An 18,139-nucleotide genomic window follows, 5' to 3' on the forward strand; every position below is an offset into this window, starting at 1 on the left:
AATCTGTTGTTGGAGAACGCATCATACTTTAAAAAAGCAATTTTGAGAATTGCGTCGTCGAGCCATATGAGTTCAACCTATTGAAGCAAAGCCAAGTGTTAGTAGGTTTGAAAAGTTTATTTCCCAATAAGTCAAACGTTTCACACGATGTCACTTCATCTCACCCTGTTCAATTCACCCATCACCTATCTGTCTCAGTCATTTTCTGTACCTCACGTTATCCAGTTTAAGTCTATAATATTTGCAAATCATGTTGCGTCAACTGTAAGTTCACTATACTTCCATTCTTCCCATCTAATACCGTTGGTATTATACCAATCTCCGAAGGGTTACCTACGCTGTACCTTGCCTTCGGAAATAGAAGTCCAACTTTAGCTTTTCATACACAACACAATAAATAAACACATTTTTGGCTCAATAAATAGTTCAATGATAATATAAATATAAACAATGTTATTTCAAGTTACCTAGAGTTTAATTTTTTTTTATAAATTTCCAAGTGTTTGTAGAATGAATTTAAAAATCTCAACGATAATACACTCTACTAAAAGAAAATCGGGCTGGAATCATTACGCTAATAGAGGCAGCGAATCTACTTAGTTTTTTGCTACAAGTTACTGGTAGGGGAAGGTGGGTAGACTTGATCTCCGGGGAGACTTGATCACCCCATGTTTTATCGAGAACTAAAGTAGTTTTGTTCTAGCGTATTTTTTAGTATAGATCCTCTAGACAAATGACCTTTATGTTGTGAGTTATTTTTTGGATTGACAACCTTATTTATTCTGCAGAGCGGTTTGTATGTTTCGACCTTCCTAAAGATTTTTTTACTGGCCACGCAAAATTTGAATAACTTTTCATAACAATGACCAAATGCTTTCGTTTTTTCACAGAGCAAAGCCATAAATATGCTTAATGATTTGTACTGATGAAAATGTCAACATTCCATCAAAGTTTTAGGATATTTGGATTTGAAGTTATTGCCTCAATATGGGGACATATGATCCCCCATTAGTTACCCATACAAAAATTTGACGAAAAAATTTAAAAAAATATAAATCTGTTCTCAGGCTACTAATTTTTTGTAGATTTGACAGATTTGATGAAGTGTTGGCAGGAAAAAATATTTATTGCGTAGATATCATAGAAAGGGGATCAAGTCTCCCCAAATTTTAAAATTGCGTGTGCTGTCGAATTCAATAACAAAAATCGTTCATGTATACGCACAGCAATTCGAAAATTGCGCGTATTTTGAAGAAAAAATATTTAAAAAATCTGAGAGCACCCGCTGAGAGAGATTTTATCAAAGCAAGTTCTTGGAGAGGGATCAATTTCCCCCGAATATTCTAAAAGTAGATTTTTGACAGCACTCTAAAAAATCGATTGTGTATCAATAACAACAATAATTTAAGGACTGTCATACATCAGTAAAGTTAAATACTAGGGGTATACACTTAACAGCGTAGGTTGCTGTGTATCTGATTATAGAAATGTTTCACACTCAATCACAAGGGACATATTTCAAATCGCCTGTGAAACATTTCCATAAACAGATACACAGCAACCTACGCCGTTAAGTGAATCCCCCTACTATATTTCTTAGAGAGTCTGTGTGGAAATCGCGTATGTTGATTTATTTTTGGCTGTGATACATCGGAAATCAGAAAAGGGGATCAAGTCTACCCAGTCTCCCCTAATACTACTACAGCTACTGCTATTACTAGACAACTATTACTACTCATAAGAGCTACAGCGGATGATCGTTAGCTTCCGAAGTCTTTCTTATTTATGTATAAGGTTAGTAAATACTCGTACTGGGCCCTGCCGGCTCCTCTAATCTTACGCATAGTCTGCTGACGATAAAGGATGTGCCAGTGCTCAATGCGCATATTAGGGCGTGGAGCGTCACGTTTCAAACGATTTTGTTTAGGTAATTAAGAATGGTTAATTAGTCAACAATTGTATGTATGTTTCACAATACATGCATATGCATGTAATTGGAAAATTGTTATGGATCTAAAAAATATTAAATAATGCGAACGCAATACAAAGATCAAAATTTATTAAGAGTGAATTTAGTTTAACTTTATTAATTCATGTTATACCGAGATACTTGACGAACCACCGTCGATCCCATCATCCATGGACAGGGAACAAAAAACAAGGATAATAATCTGTATTCAAACTCCGAGTTGTAACTTGATGTCAAAGTTCGGACCAAGATACTCAATATCAATAGCTTGAATCGAATATTTTTGCCTTTCTCATACAACATAGTTTTTATTTTCAATTCACCCTTTCTCAATCACTTGAAAAGACAAATTAAAATTAAAATGGAATGTGTTGAGTGTAGCTTAATGTTTGTATCAGGTCATAATTGAAATAAGTTTCAGTAGATACTCTCACTACCTCTTCACTAATCATCAACATAGATATAATCAACTCATAAAGTATAAAAAAACATGTCATGCGACGGTCACACCCGTTACTATTGAACATGCTCTCACTAATTCTTTGTCTCAAATTATAAATTTTGGAGTTCAAACCTCGTTCACCTTGTTGTTGAGCAAGGCCACAGTCACGCAAGCACATAGCTTCGAAGATTTGGCTGAGTCTGAGGTCATTGTATTTAAGCTTCATTCTTTGACGTGTCAAAAACCCATTCATCAAATTGCCTGTACTAGCCGCAGACAGGAAATAAAACGATTGTCGATTAGATATCAAGCTGTTTTAATTTTCTCATTACCTCATCGAAGACATAATAAACATTCCTCGGCTTAGCCATTAGCATTTGTTTTTGCTGGATTTTTTGAATAAATATTATTTCTATAGAAAAGCATATTGAGAATAGATATATTGTACGGTCCAGTGATGGTTAGATCTTTGTCAATATACCACAGGGCGCTATGTAAACCTTTTTTTGAATTGCGGATTGAAATATGGTGAGATAAGTGAGACAACAAAGTGTGATGAAACTGTGTTATCTTTATCTATGAAACACGTGATTATATTTTTGGTATTCCCAAATCTATTTACCCTTCAATTATGATTCTGATAATTTAGTAATTTAGGTTCGATCATTTCGTTAGTTGCAGTTTTCTATACTTAATGATTGCAGTTTTATAATCATTTGGTATAAGTTAATGCAACTAGTGCTCCGAATACGTAATTAGTGGCACAAACATTAAACTGTTCGCCAGATTTGTAGCCAAAACATCGCGCTTGAAGTCCACCATATAACGCATTTTTAAAGTCAGCCGCTGAAATGAGTTATCGTTATCGACAAACTTTTAAAATATCTAACTACAAAATAATCTAACCCTGATTATTTAATGATAAAAAAAACTTCATTCATGCAAAAATTTAGTTCAATTATTGTTTAAAATATAATTTAAATTTCATACGATTTGAAACTTGAGCGGGATTGATTTTTTTACTTTTCTCGTACAACAAAGTTGTACCGAAAAGCTATCGAGACCCAAAGTGTTATAGGAGAACGGTTCGGCACTTCATCCCATAGCTCCTATTTCCATCCCATCAAAAACAAAGCAATGAAAAGGAATTTGGTTTGTTTCTTATTTTTGTGATTTTTTTCAGCAGTGAGCACACGTGTTATAGCAAAAAGAAGCGACGATGGTGCTGTATTTCTCTGTTTTGCGATGAGATGAATATATGTTCAGTGAGATGGAAAATGGAACAGTTACCCTATACCAAGCGACCCAGCTTGACAAATTCAGCAAATTTGTGCACCCGTGTGCAAATCGTTTTCAAATCATTTGCCATAGAAAACAAATGTTCGATTTTCGTTTTTTCTTAAGGAGGACACCCTTGAAAAATGAATATGGGTAAAAATGTTAAAACTTCCACCGATTAGAAGCACCTGAACCGTGACTATTTAGGCTTAAAATTTGCATATTTTGGGCTAATGGAACTTTTAAACAATGTCGTTTTTTTAAATTCGATGATTTTTTTTACATTGGCTCCATATACAAACTTTGAAGAGCATGGTCAAATTGCAATGGTTTTCTTTGGTTTTAAAAACACAGAAACAATAATTGTTACTGTGCATTCAGGCGGAATAAGGCTTGTTCGCGACAAAATCTGGACACAAAACTTTAAGAATAAAAATAAACTGCTGTTGGTTTATTTCGGTACGTTTTTTACTTCAAATGACTTCATTCCTTATCGATGCTTCGATGTATGCACGAAACTTGGTGACATTTGAATTTTCAAAGAAATAATACGTGCCGAAAGATCTGGCATCCTCAGTAGAATTTGTTTCGAGCTCGTATCCTTCTGGTGGCTCATAAAATCCGTTTTTGTTCTACTCTCTAACGTTTTAGATGTTGTCAAACAAGCATCGACAAGTTTTAAAACGCTTTGAACAGTGTTCACATGAAAACAAAATGTTTTTAGTCAGTTTCTGGATCGAGAGACCCGAATTTCAATTGCGACTGCACACAATTCTTTCCGAACCTGCAATTCCTCCGACGCCATCTTTCACTACGTACTTGTAACACTCATGAGAAATATATTTTCAGAAAGTACAGACATACATTCATCAATCTACGAAATAATTCACTTGTTGATGAGCTATTTCAAAAGTTATACGTGTTTAAAGGTGTCCAGATTTTGTCGCGTACAAGCCTTATATTGAAAAATGGTATCGAATGCGAATTTTTTTTTTTATTCTTCTAAGAATCTCGGCATTTTGAATGTTTTATTTGGTTTTATAATGATGATTGTGCTGCCAAATTGTTCGATTTATATTCGCTGGAACAATTATTAAGGTCATTTTAAGGCTATCATAGACGTGAAAAATAATTCGGTAGAATAAATATCCCGTGCTATTATCGTACTGAACAACGTGACGATTTTTTTTTATTATAGTAACATTCACCTGATTTTTTTTTATCTTAGGCGAATATTTCGCGCCTGTATTTGCTGCATTTCAAAGTAATCCCACGAGTAGAGTTAGTACAGTATTTAAATTAAGTATAGTAAATTTCTTTGTGTGCGATGCGAATCTTTCGATTTCTTCGATACAGTTCAATAGTTTTCGGCAAAAATCAATGCCCAGGGGCACTTCCAGTGCAAAAACTGTAAGCAGTACTCCATAATTGCTCTTCCAAATGCGTGCTCATATGTAGATTCTTAAGCAAACGAAAAAAATATGTATGATACATTCCTGAACCATTTTTTAGTATTTTTTGCAAGAATACGTTTTTTTTGACGAGGATTCAGAACAGCTATAAAAAAAATAATTTTGGTCGAAAATTTCACATATGTAGTTTTTCAAACAAACAGTTCATATCTTTTCTATTGGAATTTAGAAGTTGCTCTATTTTCCCTTCACCATTTATTTATATCTCTTCACATCTACACTACAAAATCAGCTGTGAATGTAGGTATGTATATCGTAAAATCCATCACAAAGCAGAGCGAACATATATTCCTCTCTTTACCAAATAAATAATCTCCCGAGCAAATATTTATGGGCAGGAGGTGGAAATAAAACTAGAAACCGGTCTTTTAGCAATTTTGTCGTAGCTTCGTTGAGTCATCTGGTTTCCATGGTACCGGCTGGTCGATTTAACCCTGACTTGTTGTTGCTGGGAATTCCGCATGATACGTGCTGTGCAATTTTTCAATCGCTTAGTTATACCAGCTCGGTTTTGCGGCGACGAAGCTAGAAAAATGATGTCCTTCTTGTGTAATGATTCTAATTCACTTTCATTCTTATCAATCTGATTGTTAATTATATTGCAGCCAAAGTTACCGGAGGCAAATCGGAAGAGGATGGATATGTGGAGGATTACGTTTGCAACGAGCATGACGTCGGCGAAAATGAGATGAAGGCCTTCGAGTTGGACGGGGGCAAAGTACTGGTGGTCAAACAGAACGGCAAGTTGTCGGCCATCGGGAACAAATGTTCCCACTATGGTGCGTTGCTGTCAACCGGTGCACTGGGCGATGGCAGAGTGCGCTGTCCATGGCACGGAGCGTGCTTCAACATCGAAACGGGAGACATCGAGGACTTCCCAGGTCAGGACTCGGTACCGTGCTTCAAGGTCACCGTAGAGCAAGGGCGGGTGAGTTTTGATTATTATTATTAGCACTTATTAGCAATACCTTTGTTAGCAGCTATACCATAGCTTTTGTAGTGTTGTCTGTGGTGAGTAGTCACGAATAGCAATACAATAGTTCTGTTTTTATACGTTTTTTCGGTCATATTTTTGATTGTGTGACTTCAATTTACAACCAAAATGAATGCAACAAGTTTCTAAAACTCTCAGATAATTCAAAGAAAAATCAAATGGTAATTAGTAGGAATAATACGTCAATTAAGGATCCCTAGTAAATAGTACAGGGTGTCTACTCATCTGTGAAAACAAAATTCCATGATTTTTCTGGGTTTTTCCTAGGTGCTTTAATTCAATTTACAGGTGAAAACAAACGTGCCATATATAGATTGTTGCAGCAAAATATCAATCCAAATACATTTTTTCTCGTAAATAACTTAAGACTTTTTTACACGAAAATATGCTATTTTGCGAGATAATGGGACTACCCACAAAAGGAGTAAAATTGAATGCATAAAAAGAATAACATTTATACATTTTTTTCAGTTTTTATGCATTACAAGTTAATCACTTCCTTGTGAATAAAAGATAGTCATAATTGTTCATAATATTTATTCCTTATTATGTGCAGTTCAATGTTCCTACAAAAGAGCATACTTTAAAGCATGTTGTGTGTAAAATTTTTCAGAAGTGTAGGGAATGCCTCTAGGGCCCCTCCTTAACCGTGCGGTAAGACGTGCTTGAAATTGACAAACAAAGGCTTTCACCAAACAAGCTTCGAATCGTTTCACTCAATAACATTTTCCTAAAGGCAATTTTTCCCGACGGTGAACGCTAGGAATATATTCAGTCGGTCATTCAATTCAAGTCTTGATACATGGCATGTGTCGCAAGTATGATCATTATGGGAGTCAAATGGATTTGATGAGAATGAGAATTTTAGCAAAGTATGAGAAATAACACATACATTTAGGGAGCCAATTTTCTTTCGTGATAATATTCGCTCGGAAATTGATGCAAAAGTATAAGATTCAGTATTATATGACTTTACCTATGATGGTATACTCTTTTATTGTTAATATGATTCCCATTTTTGAATATATAAATCCTTTTCAAATGTTACTTTTGATTTAACAAATTATATTTTAGTTAATAGTTAAGGCAAAAAATCATAACTTTTCGTGACAAAGTTTACCGTTTTGACTCGAATTGCCGGACGCTTCGAAAGCCGGACACTTAAATTGTTATTTGACTTTATTTACCATCCCAACAAGTATTTCTTGGGTTATCAGTGCAGGGAACGATTCTTAGACTTGAAACCATTTTAACAAATGTAAGTAATCCGTGATCTGTGGTAAAAACTTGAAAATTAGAGGTAAAAGTTGAAGGCATGTCATAATCAACGGTGGATTTCGTTTTTCTTAGAATGCAGCCTAAGACTCAACATTAAGAAAACTAAGCTCATATTTTCTATATTCTATCATTTGCAAGGGGTATTAGTAATTTATTAACATAGTATGATAGCACTCTATGTCATGAATTAGAGAAATTGCTTGGGAATTCATAGCTTTATAATTTTTATTACATTTTCTGTATGTCCGGACTTCGAGGCAAGTTTTTACAATTGCTTCGATTTCCGGACATGCTGAAATAATGTTAAATAACTGTTTATCAGTTAAATTAATTGAAATCAAATGATTCGTAATGAGCAAGCATAGTTACAATTTTCCTAGATTTGAGTTGCTACACCCCAAAAGGAACATTGCTTGCTCTCAGCTTATTGATACACATACATACTTATACACATATTGTTAATGGTATCACTTTATTAATTGCACACAAATAGCAAAAAAAAAGAAAAAAAAACAAGTTCGTAAAACTAGCTTTTTAACAGAACTGTAAAAAACACACGTTGTGAACGACACTCGTCAAATAAAAAAGCTCAACATTTCTCGGACACGCCAGGATTTATCAATCCGCATGAGTTCATTATTTCAATCGCTCTATCCAATCCTTGATTTATAATAGCAAACTGAAACGAATTTCAAAAGACACTTAAATACTACTAATGTCTATATTTCGAAGTATATCTTAACAAAATGATAAGATAATGCATAATTTTAATTCTCCGATGCTCATCCCATCAAAAACAAAAAATAAAATGTCTTTGATTTATTTCTTATTTTTGCGATTATATTCAGTGAGATGGAAATCGGCACAGTTCTTCCTATCATATTTATTTCTGGTATTATTGGTTAGAAAAGAATTTTGGTCATCTAATGATTCTCATGAAATATATACATACGTCAAATGTCAAAAAAGCGTTCAACCTTGAGAAATGAAAAGGGGGGGTAGATTGTATAAAATTACACCCGATTCTTTTTTTACACGGGGGATGCGTTCCGTGTAAAAAAAGTTTTCAGTTCAAAATTTGAAAATCCGTGTAAAAAAAGTTTAATGATTTCTCGACAAATCATGCAAAATGGAGCAACTTTGCAAAAATTTTGTATGGGATTTTTTTTACACGGCCGTGTATAAAAAATCCGTGTAAAAACAGAATCGGGTGTATTAGATTCCCAATGTTGTATATTGTAGTTAAATGCTCCCGTTTGTTTTCAAATGCTGTTTTTTGGTAGTCCTGGTCTATCTGGGAGCAGAAACTTCGGATGGTACACACAACCGGGGGATGCCAGATTTCCATACAAATGTGTATAGAAACCTTACCTTACGGATTTATATTAACCGAGAAATATGGATGTTATATCCTAGTTGTCTTTGAACGGATTAAATTGGCTATTTGAGAATCAATATTACAAACTCGAAGTGTCCGGAAATTCGAAGCAAAATTGTCCGGTATTTGAAGCATCCCTTATACTGTGTCCGGATTTCGAAGCAAGCGATGTTCAATGTTTTCGATTATATTAGCTGTTTCGTGCATACAAAATGTCATTTTCAGTACACTACAGCAAATTTGATAAGTTAATCTTGACAGGATGTGCTATCATTAAGTGTCAAGTACTTAATTCCGTTTAAAATATTGAACTGAAAATTCAGCAGTGCTTAGGTGTCCGGACTTCGAGTCAAAACGGTACATGTCTAGTAAGTTTCATAGAAATCTGAGAGGGTGCTGCCAACATTTGTTCGAGTTGGCCCGAAATCCCTCAAAGACTTGGTACAAGCTCGTAATTTGAACGAAATGCACGCAAAATCAATATAAATATCAAAAATGCATGAATGGCAGAACAATTTGTATATAAAAGGGTCGATTTCAAATTGATACTTCCCAAAAGTATAATCTTGTGTTTTTGTCTCAGTCGATTTTATGATTTATTTATTGTCAAATTTCTCAAAAAATCATTTTATTTGACGCCTCTAAATATTTTCAAAATTAAAACCAAAAAATTATAAGATGTGTTGCAAGAGAATAACAGACCAGATAAGACGCGTTTGTTATTTCATTATAGAAAATCCCGTTTTTTAGATATTACCGTTTATAACAAGAATTAATTGAACAGTGTCCTAAAAATGGACGACACGACCGGCTGGAGAACTGCTTCAAAAGTAATTAACTTGTCGTTTTTATGACCCGTGGATTGAATACTTTCTTAAATAAAGCTTGATCCACTTAGAATTTGGCCGCACGAAATTAGACATTTCTTTGCCGAAAAAGTTCATAAAAAGGTGGGTCAAGTTTTATTATACAGGGAATTTAATAAACTTTGAAGGAAAAAATATCAAAAAATGATTCATTGGCATTTCGGATGAAATCTCGGCCTTTTCTCTCAATACCACTTGTTATTTTTTGCACAGTAGAACGGTCAACTTAATCTGTCATTTTTTCACACCACTTCTCCATATAAGATGGTTTTCTGATTGTTTTGCACCATTTCTCAAGTTTCACTATGATAATTGCCTAATATTTTTCGTTGGGACGAAAATTTAGGCATTTTAGTGGGTTGATAGTTTTTTCAATAACATCATTATCATTCGGTTCGTCGTCTGTAATGGCAGCTTATTAAGTCAGGCCAAAGCAACACCGGACAGTCGTGTGATTGAAATGATGGCAAAAATCGCTTCTGAAGACACTCCTCCTTGTATATTTGCCTATTTATGGTCGCTCCAGTGATGAAAACTTTAGTTTTCTTTCCACAACTGCAGATGCTTTGACATACCATCAATTTGTGGGCAATCTTGCTTGCATATACATATTTGAATTTTCCTGGGGCATTACCCTTCCATTTGGCAAGGTAAAACTTGTGCCCCTGGAATCGAAAGTCAATTTTAATATTAATTTCATTGCTCATCAAAATACATCAATTGTATTTTGTCAGAACTTGCTCGACCAGCATTCTTGCGCGATGTTTGGCAACCAGGTTCTGTTTCAGGGTCCTGTTGGGACGCTTACTGACATCATACGACTTGAAACCTTCACGCCGACAGATTATTTGAGCTGTGCTGTACGGCAGTGAACTTTTTCGCCAAATCATGCAAGGAAATCCCAAAATAGTTCCAAACTGCTCTGTAGACTTTCACTTGTTGTTTCTGGTCGTATGTTCCACTTCTACGATTGTTTTGTGCTACGCGATCCAGCAATAGTATTTCCCGGTAACGTTTGACAGTTTTTACAGTCAATTTCGCTAATTTTAGATACTTTGAAATCATTCCTCCTGACCATGTTGGATTTCCAACGTGAGTGTTCAAAATTTGTTCCCATCTCTCGCGTTCCATTTTCGATAACTATTGAACGTGATTTTCACCATAAATTAAACAAACCTTCCGCAACGATATGATGTATTTTACTTCTCGGTACGACCACCAGAGGCGCCGCAGTAATTGGAAAGAAATGGCCAAATACTAAGTGGATCGAGCTTTATATTTTATAAAAACTCCCGAGTCAGTTTCTACGGTGAAGCATTGGGCAACATGTTCCATGTGAGTCGAAAAAAACTGCTTCGGTAGATTTTGAGCGCCTATAATGACAATAGACATCTAAATTACTTAAAAACCAACAAAATGATTTGACTTTGACAATTAAATGACAAAAATGACTTGAAAATATTACGAAGCTACATAGCAATAGACCTCTCTGACTAACGTAATTCCCTCCGATTCGGTTGCAACAGCGTCTTCTTATACCACATGTTCCGTGTACGGCTCTGCGTCGAAAGGAATTATGCAACGGTATCATCGAAGGCCTGGTTTCTACTTTCTTAGAGTCCCGCAAGTAAACCTTTAAAAAAATTGAGCTTGAACGATGTTAAAATGCCGTTGGTGCGTTGAAGTCATGAATTTCTATCAGAAAAATCTTTCTTTTTCTTACCTTCCGAGACTCGCCGCATGGTCATGGATCACTCACGCAATCTGCTCCCCCCGCTCTTGGGAATGACCAGCGTGCTTTCTTTTCTGAAGGTGTTGTACTTTTTACAACGGTGCGAGTCCGGGAAGGTTTAATTAACATCGTTTTAAACTCTTTGCAAACCAATTGATTGAAAATTGTGGCTTTGTGCAGCGTTGAAGGTAGGGTTTACTACGCTTTTCATTACGTTTAAAGTCTTTTCAGCAGTTTTATGAGAGGTTTATCAATAGCAATATGAGCTTCAATAAGACTGGGTAGCTGCCTCTGGTGATTGACGTCATAAATCCGTACACACTTAAAATAAATCGCCGAATTCGGTAAAATTTTACCGAAATCTCAACAGCAGAACTGTTCGGTAAATAATTTTACTGGTTTTCAGTGATTTTGACAGTTGAGTAATGGAAAAAATTACAACAAATCTGTAAAATAATTACCGAACAAATCTGCTGTTGAGATTTCGGTAAAATTCAACGAATACTGTAAAATGAGTTAAGTGTGTAATAAGAATTCAATGAATTTAAGAAGCTTGGTAATTGTTACTTGAGAATGCCTCCAAGACTTCGTCCACGCCACGTCCCCTGTACGATGCGCCTTTAGTTATTGGCCGTAGTCGCTTTTCTTCCGACATTTTTCGCTTGAATTTTCAATTTCTTGGGATTTACGACCTCCCTCCCAGGTATTTAATCCTCCCAGCGAACTTCAGTACCTTCACTTCATCTCCGCAACCGGTCTTACCACCAGAGCCTTTTCCTCAGAAAGCATGCGAATTTTCTCACTGCGTAGGACATAGTCGCAGACGGTCAGCCCAGCCTGTTTAAAATCCCGAGCGGTCATCGAAGGATGACACAATCACGTTCGTAATGTCCTTCATTATACCCATCCTTTGACTCAATCACTCTATCTCTTGGCGGATCATCACAGCTTTGATGACCTCCAAACAATCCAAAAAAATCAATATCATTATCTTATCACATAGCGCGTAGTTATAAGACTTTTAGAACATTTAAACATATATAACTTATTTTGAAGCTTCTAAGAGCTCTAATCATTATGCAATTTCTATTGCAGGTTAAAATCCGAGCAAAACGCTCGGAGTTGCAATCCGGAAAGCGCACCAGAACAATCGTGAAGAAGCTCGAAGAGGACGATCGAACTTTCGCGGTGATTGGTGGAGGACCATCAGGTGCCATCTGCGCGGAAACTTTGCGCCAAGAAGGATTTACAGGCCGTATCGTCATGATCAACAAGGAACCAACCTTACCGTATGACCGAATCTTGGTGAGCAAAGCGCTAGATTTTGAGCTGGACAAGAAGCTGCTACGGGATGAAAAATTTTACGCAGAGAACGATATTCAGACCATCACTGGAACGGAAGTCTCCTCTCTGGATAGCGTTAATCGACAATTATCGCTCAGTAATGGCTACAGAATTAAATATGACAAGGTCTACATTGCGACGGGATCGAAACCAAGGAAGGCTCCAATTGACGGTGCTGATTTGCACAATGTTTGCGTTCTTCGATCAAACGAAGACGCAAAGTATGTGAACGGTCAACTTGGTCCCGACAAACACGTGGTGGTCCTCGGAGTAAGCTTCATTGGGCTCGAAGCCGCAGCATATTGTGTAGGCAAAGCAGCTAAAGTAACTGTAATTGGCCGAAGCGCAGTGCCGTTAATGGATTCTTTCGGCGAACAAGTAGGAAAGCGAGTGATGGATTTATTCAAAGAAAAGGGCGTTAATTTTGTAATGAACTCTGGTATCAAACGTTGTATTGGCGATGATAATCACAAACTAACATCAGTTGAATTGAATGATGGAACTGTTTTGGAAGCCGATATTTGCATTATGGGTGTTGGTTCTAGTTTGTATACAACATTTTTGGAAGGATCAGGTATAAAATTGAACAAAAATGGCTCCGTAGATACCAATCATTTCCTCGAATCGAATGTCCAAGGTGTTTATGTTGGAGGAGATATTGCTAATGCACCAGTTTTCTGCAATAATAACGAACGTGCTTCGATTGGTCACTACGGTTTGGCACAATATCATGGCAAGGTTGCAGCTCTGAACATGATCGGAAGGACTACGGAATTGAAAGCTGTTCCATTCTTTTGGACTATGCTTTTTGGCAAGGGCTTTCGGTATGCTGGCTATGGAAGACCTCACGATACTATCATTGAAGGTGACCTCGAGCAACTCAAATTTGTCGCTTTCTATTTGGATGCCAATAGGAAAGTTATCGGAATGGCATCTTGCGGGCAGGATCCAGTGGTATCTCAATACGCCGAATTTCTAGCACAAGGAAAAACACTTTTTGAAAATCATCTAAAACCGGATCCATTTGCCTGGACGAAGAGCACATAAGCTAATTTGTGGTATTCGGAACGGTGCCAGCAGTATTATAAATGGACCAAGTTATTTCGTTCCATTTCGAAACGAATGCCTCTATCATGTTAAGTTGAATCTGTATTTATTTGTTATGTACATATGGAAGCCTAAATAAATGTTATTTGCATCATGCTTCAATACTTTTTTTCGCCGATATTACCGAAGGTAGGCACCGTCGAGTCCTTTCTTTTTCAATGGCTCTACGCAGGCCTGATCAACCTTTTCAAGCCACGGGATATTTTTCAGAATTAACATCTGCTGGCGGGCCAAACAATATTCGGCATTTTTTTTATATAAATTGGCTATTAACCAATTGAAATGTGTCTGTGCAAACGGTGAAGAGTGGCAAATCTATTCGGTCCGCTGTTGTGCGGTATATTAATCTCATTTTGTTTGGAATACTCTAAATATTCATGATTCATCCATATTACAACACTTCTCTCGCTGAAAAATATTTTGGATGGGTGGCCCTTATACTGCCCAAATGGTGGCTCATATTGCCCCATATAGCCGGGAGCACACATTTAAATCAATACAATTTCAAAAGTGCATTCCAACAATTTCCAAACGTATTTTTCATCGTATTTTCATCATTAAGTCAACTACATTTGAATGGTGATTTTTTTAGCTTTTCTGCGCTTTTCGGAACGATTTCCTTAGGTGGCCCATATTGCCCAGATCACCCCTACTGCATTTTCCGGCTTCATGTTTGTCACAGTGAAGAGAGTTTGTTGCTACGATAATCCACTTTTTTACCAATTATTTGAATCAATAATGGAATTTCAAATTAAATGAGCACCTTATCTTTGAATTTCCCTTAACATTTGTAATGTTAGAGTGAAGAGCTCGTTTACCAGACCCATTCCTGCAGTATTTATTAATAAGTTATAAAAAAGAAGCTACTAGAGCCACATAGACTACAAGAACTACTAGAGCCACATAGCCGAAGGCCATTGACGGGACGCCACGTGATGTGCTGCATTTTGACATTCCCCGCATTACTGAAGACATGGTGATGGCCGCAATGCGCAAACTGAAGCTCTTCTTCACAACCGGGCCAGATGGGATTCCATCATCAGTTTAGAAACGTTGTGCTGTAAATCTCTGCCGCTCACTTGCGAGAATTTTCCAGCTTTCGGCACTGAAAAGCGAGTTTCCTTCGCACTGGAAACATTCGTATATATTTCCGGTGCACAAAAAGGGAGAAACATTCTCAATTACTGCGGAATCACATCTCTGCCAGCTGTTCGAAGTTGTTTGAAATTATCATGCATGACGCTTAATTTGCGTGTTTTAAAAACTACATTGGTTTCGATCAACACGGTTTTTATCCGAAGCGGTCGGTTACTACGAACTTGGTTCAATTTACGTCCAGCTGCCTGCGTTGTTTGGATTCCGGATGGCAGGTTGATGCAGCATTTTTCGATACTGTGGACCATGAAATTCTGCTTGCTAAGCTGATGTTACTCGGCGTCTCATCAACGGCTACCGATTGGTTTAGGTCATATTTGCAGAATCGTTCGATGCGTGTGAAAATTGGCACGTCGGAATCAGAAGTTTTCGCAAACAAATCGGGAGTACTTCAAGGCAGCAATCTGGGCCCGCTACTGTTCTCGATCTTTATTAATGATATTTTCATGCTGTTGTCACAAGGCTGCCGCCTCTTCTACGCAGACGATTCAAAAATCTATTACGTAATGAAAAACCTGACAGACTGCAAAGAACTGCAAAATATGTCGTATATTTTTGCTGACTGGTGCTCAAGAAACCTCATTTATTTAAGTATCGAAAAACGCAACATCATTTCATATCACCGGATAAACGCACCAATAATCTACGACTATGTCCTGTCTGGAAGATCGCTTACTCGGGTTCAGCACATTAAGAATCTTGGCGTTCTCCTGGATACTGGACTGACATACAGACCTCACTACGATGACATTGTAGTCCGAGCTAATCGTCGATTGGGCTTTATTTTCAAAAATGCCGGTGAATTCCGTGATCCGTTATGCTTTAGATCACTGTACTGTTCCCTTGTGCGATCAATACTGGAATCATCCGCTGTTGTTTGGTGCCCTTTCCAGACCACATGGATTGCTAGAATCAAAGCCGTTCAACGGAAGTTTCTAAGATACGCTCTTCGATCCCTAAGGTGGCGTGATCCGACGAACTTGCCACCGTACGGTACCGCACCGTACCGTATACCGTACGTAGCGGTGCTGGTTGATTGGCATCGAACCACTAGAGTTTAGACGGATCGCCGGTCAAGCTACGTTTGCTGGAAAGCTGCTCACGGGTCAGATCGATTGTCCAGCACTACTGTCGCAGGTAAATCTATATGCACCTGAAAGACCTCTTCGTCAACGTCTATTTTTGCTTCTAGAACCACAGACTAGCAACTATGCACTACACGAACCAATTCGATTCATCAGTCGCCGCTTCAACGAATTCTTCGATATTTTTGACTTTAATTCATCAGTTGACGTGTTTCGTCATCGGTTACTAGACTGTTTCCGTACCGCTGACCGTAACCAATTAGTTTAACTAGTATTCATTTAGACATTCATTGTCAGTTGAATTATTTTAATAAATAAACAAATAAACAAATAGATAATTTTGTGGTCCGGTTATGAAGTATTTTCTACAACGGTGCACGGGCCACAAAAAATAAAGCCGAGGGCCGTATCCGGCCCACGGGCTGTACTTTAGGCAGCCCTGCGCTAAAGAGACTTGGTGTGTATTACCAAAGATTACACAGAAACTGCATATATTTTTCAACCGATGGTTACGTTTTATAATTCATGCCTGGTGACCCCAATAAAGAAAAAAAAAGGAAATCGAAAGTAAACTTACTTGGACCCAGGTCAAGGCTGAAGCGAGCAGCCACCCAGGATGAAGATCTTTCATATTAAGTAAATTATTGATTGACGATTTTACCCTACACAGCATGCGCATTTTTCTTGTTCTTGAAACATGAAAATAAAAAAATAAAAAAGGCTTAACATTATAAGGTTACTGCTTCGCGAAACTCATAGCTCCTATGTTCTATGTTCCTATCCCATCAAAAACAAAGCAACGAAAATAAATTTAATTTATTTATTATTTTAGTGACTTTTTCATAAGTGAGCACGCATGTTAGCAAAAATTAGCGACGAGATTGGTGCCGTATTTCTTTATTTCGCGATGAGATGAAAATGGGAGCAGTTTCGCTAATTCGAAGAAGCACATAATCGAGTCGAAAACGCATTCATTCTGAGTCAATCATTGTGGGCTTCGTGGCCGTGTGGTTAGCGACGTCAATCGTCTAGACGCATGTGATAGGGAGTGTGGGTTCGATTTCTGCCCCGGTAAAGAGGAAACTTTTCGTGATCGAAAAATTCTCCGCTGGTCCACTGGGTGTTATGTGTCATGTCCGTTGTCTCATGCTAGGTGTTAAGTGTTCAGTCGTACGACCTCTGGTCGAAGACGGTGTTCCTGTATTTTCATCATTAGGTGATCGTCATTGCAAATTACTAATCGTCATTGTTGGATGCATTTCGGGATTCTTTTGTAGAGCTTGGTTTTTATGGACCTTGGAAAACCCACGAATACCGGCATACATGACGTTTGTAATTGTCAGTTGACCGATCGCTTAATTAAGGGCCAACGGTAGCCAGTAACAAAGGAAAATAATTCATGTCTTTCGCAAGTGTGTATAAAAAAATACAGTTCCACTACACGTCATTACCAACATGACACATTGAATTCAGTCAGACATAGTGAGGTCATTAACAAAGTTATCTAATCTATGACAGACGCGGTTTTTAGATAAACATTGCTTAATCAAAATATATATCTACATAAACCGTAATTTCATTCAAGATGTGTATTAGTAAGCACTACCCGAGCAGGAAAGAATAGCTTTTAAAAACTTGGCTGGAGTATTCAATATTCAATACTCCTGACCTTAATGAAGCCTTGCATAAGAGGAATACCAAATAAAATAATTGATTCAGTTGTTATAATACCAAGCTAATAATAATGCCTACATGACGTATTCATGAGGTATTCGGGAGATATTGAATACCAAATCAATATCTCGTTTTAGGTGTAGCTGAGGTATTTGCACGTATTTGTCAAGGTCTCTTGATTATCTGAAGAATACCTCAAGGGGGTATCATACCTTCAGTTATTGGGGTCAGTTATGGCTTACAGCTCGGGTAGCAGGAAAACGGATGGTCATAACTAAATCATATTACACTCATATCAGAATGTGTCTCGAATGAAGAAAAGAAAATTTCATGATCGTTTATTTATTTATTTATTTATTAATTTC

General features: G+C 37.1%; 1 protein-coding gene across 2 annotated transcripts in view; it reads left to right on the top strand.

The window, feature by feature from the left end:
- Positions 1–13,956, top strand: part of LOC134224405 (apoptosis-inducing factor 3-like) — a 29,927-nt gene extending 15,971 nt beyond the window's left edge. The window contains exons 1-3 of one of the 2 annotated variants that reach the window (XM_062703735.1): positions 5,464–5,710; positions 5,767–6,089; positions 12,505–13,956. In XM_062703735.1, the coding sequence (XP_062559719.1) occupies positions 5,623–5,710; positions 5,767–6,089; positions 12,505–13,800 (1,707 nt within the window). In that variant the 5' untranslated portion in view covers positions 5,464–5,622 and the 3' untranslated portion in view covers positions 13,801–13,956. Of the gene's footprint in view, positions 1–5,463; positions 5,711–5,766; positions 6,090–12,504 lie in introns of those variants that run through there. The other variant, XM_062703736.1, reaches the window with a different exon arrangement.
- Positions 13,957–18,139: the final 4,183 nt, after the last annotated feature.

The sequence above is a fragment of the Armigeres subalbatus genome, chromosome 3 (genome assembly GCF_024139115.2).
Source record: "Armigeres subalbatus isolate Guangzhou_Male chromosome 3, GZ_Asu_2, whole genome shotgun sequence".
Taxonomy (NCBI): Eukaryota; Metazoa; Arthropoda; class Insecta; order Diptera; family Culicidae; genus Armigeres; species Armigeres subalbatus.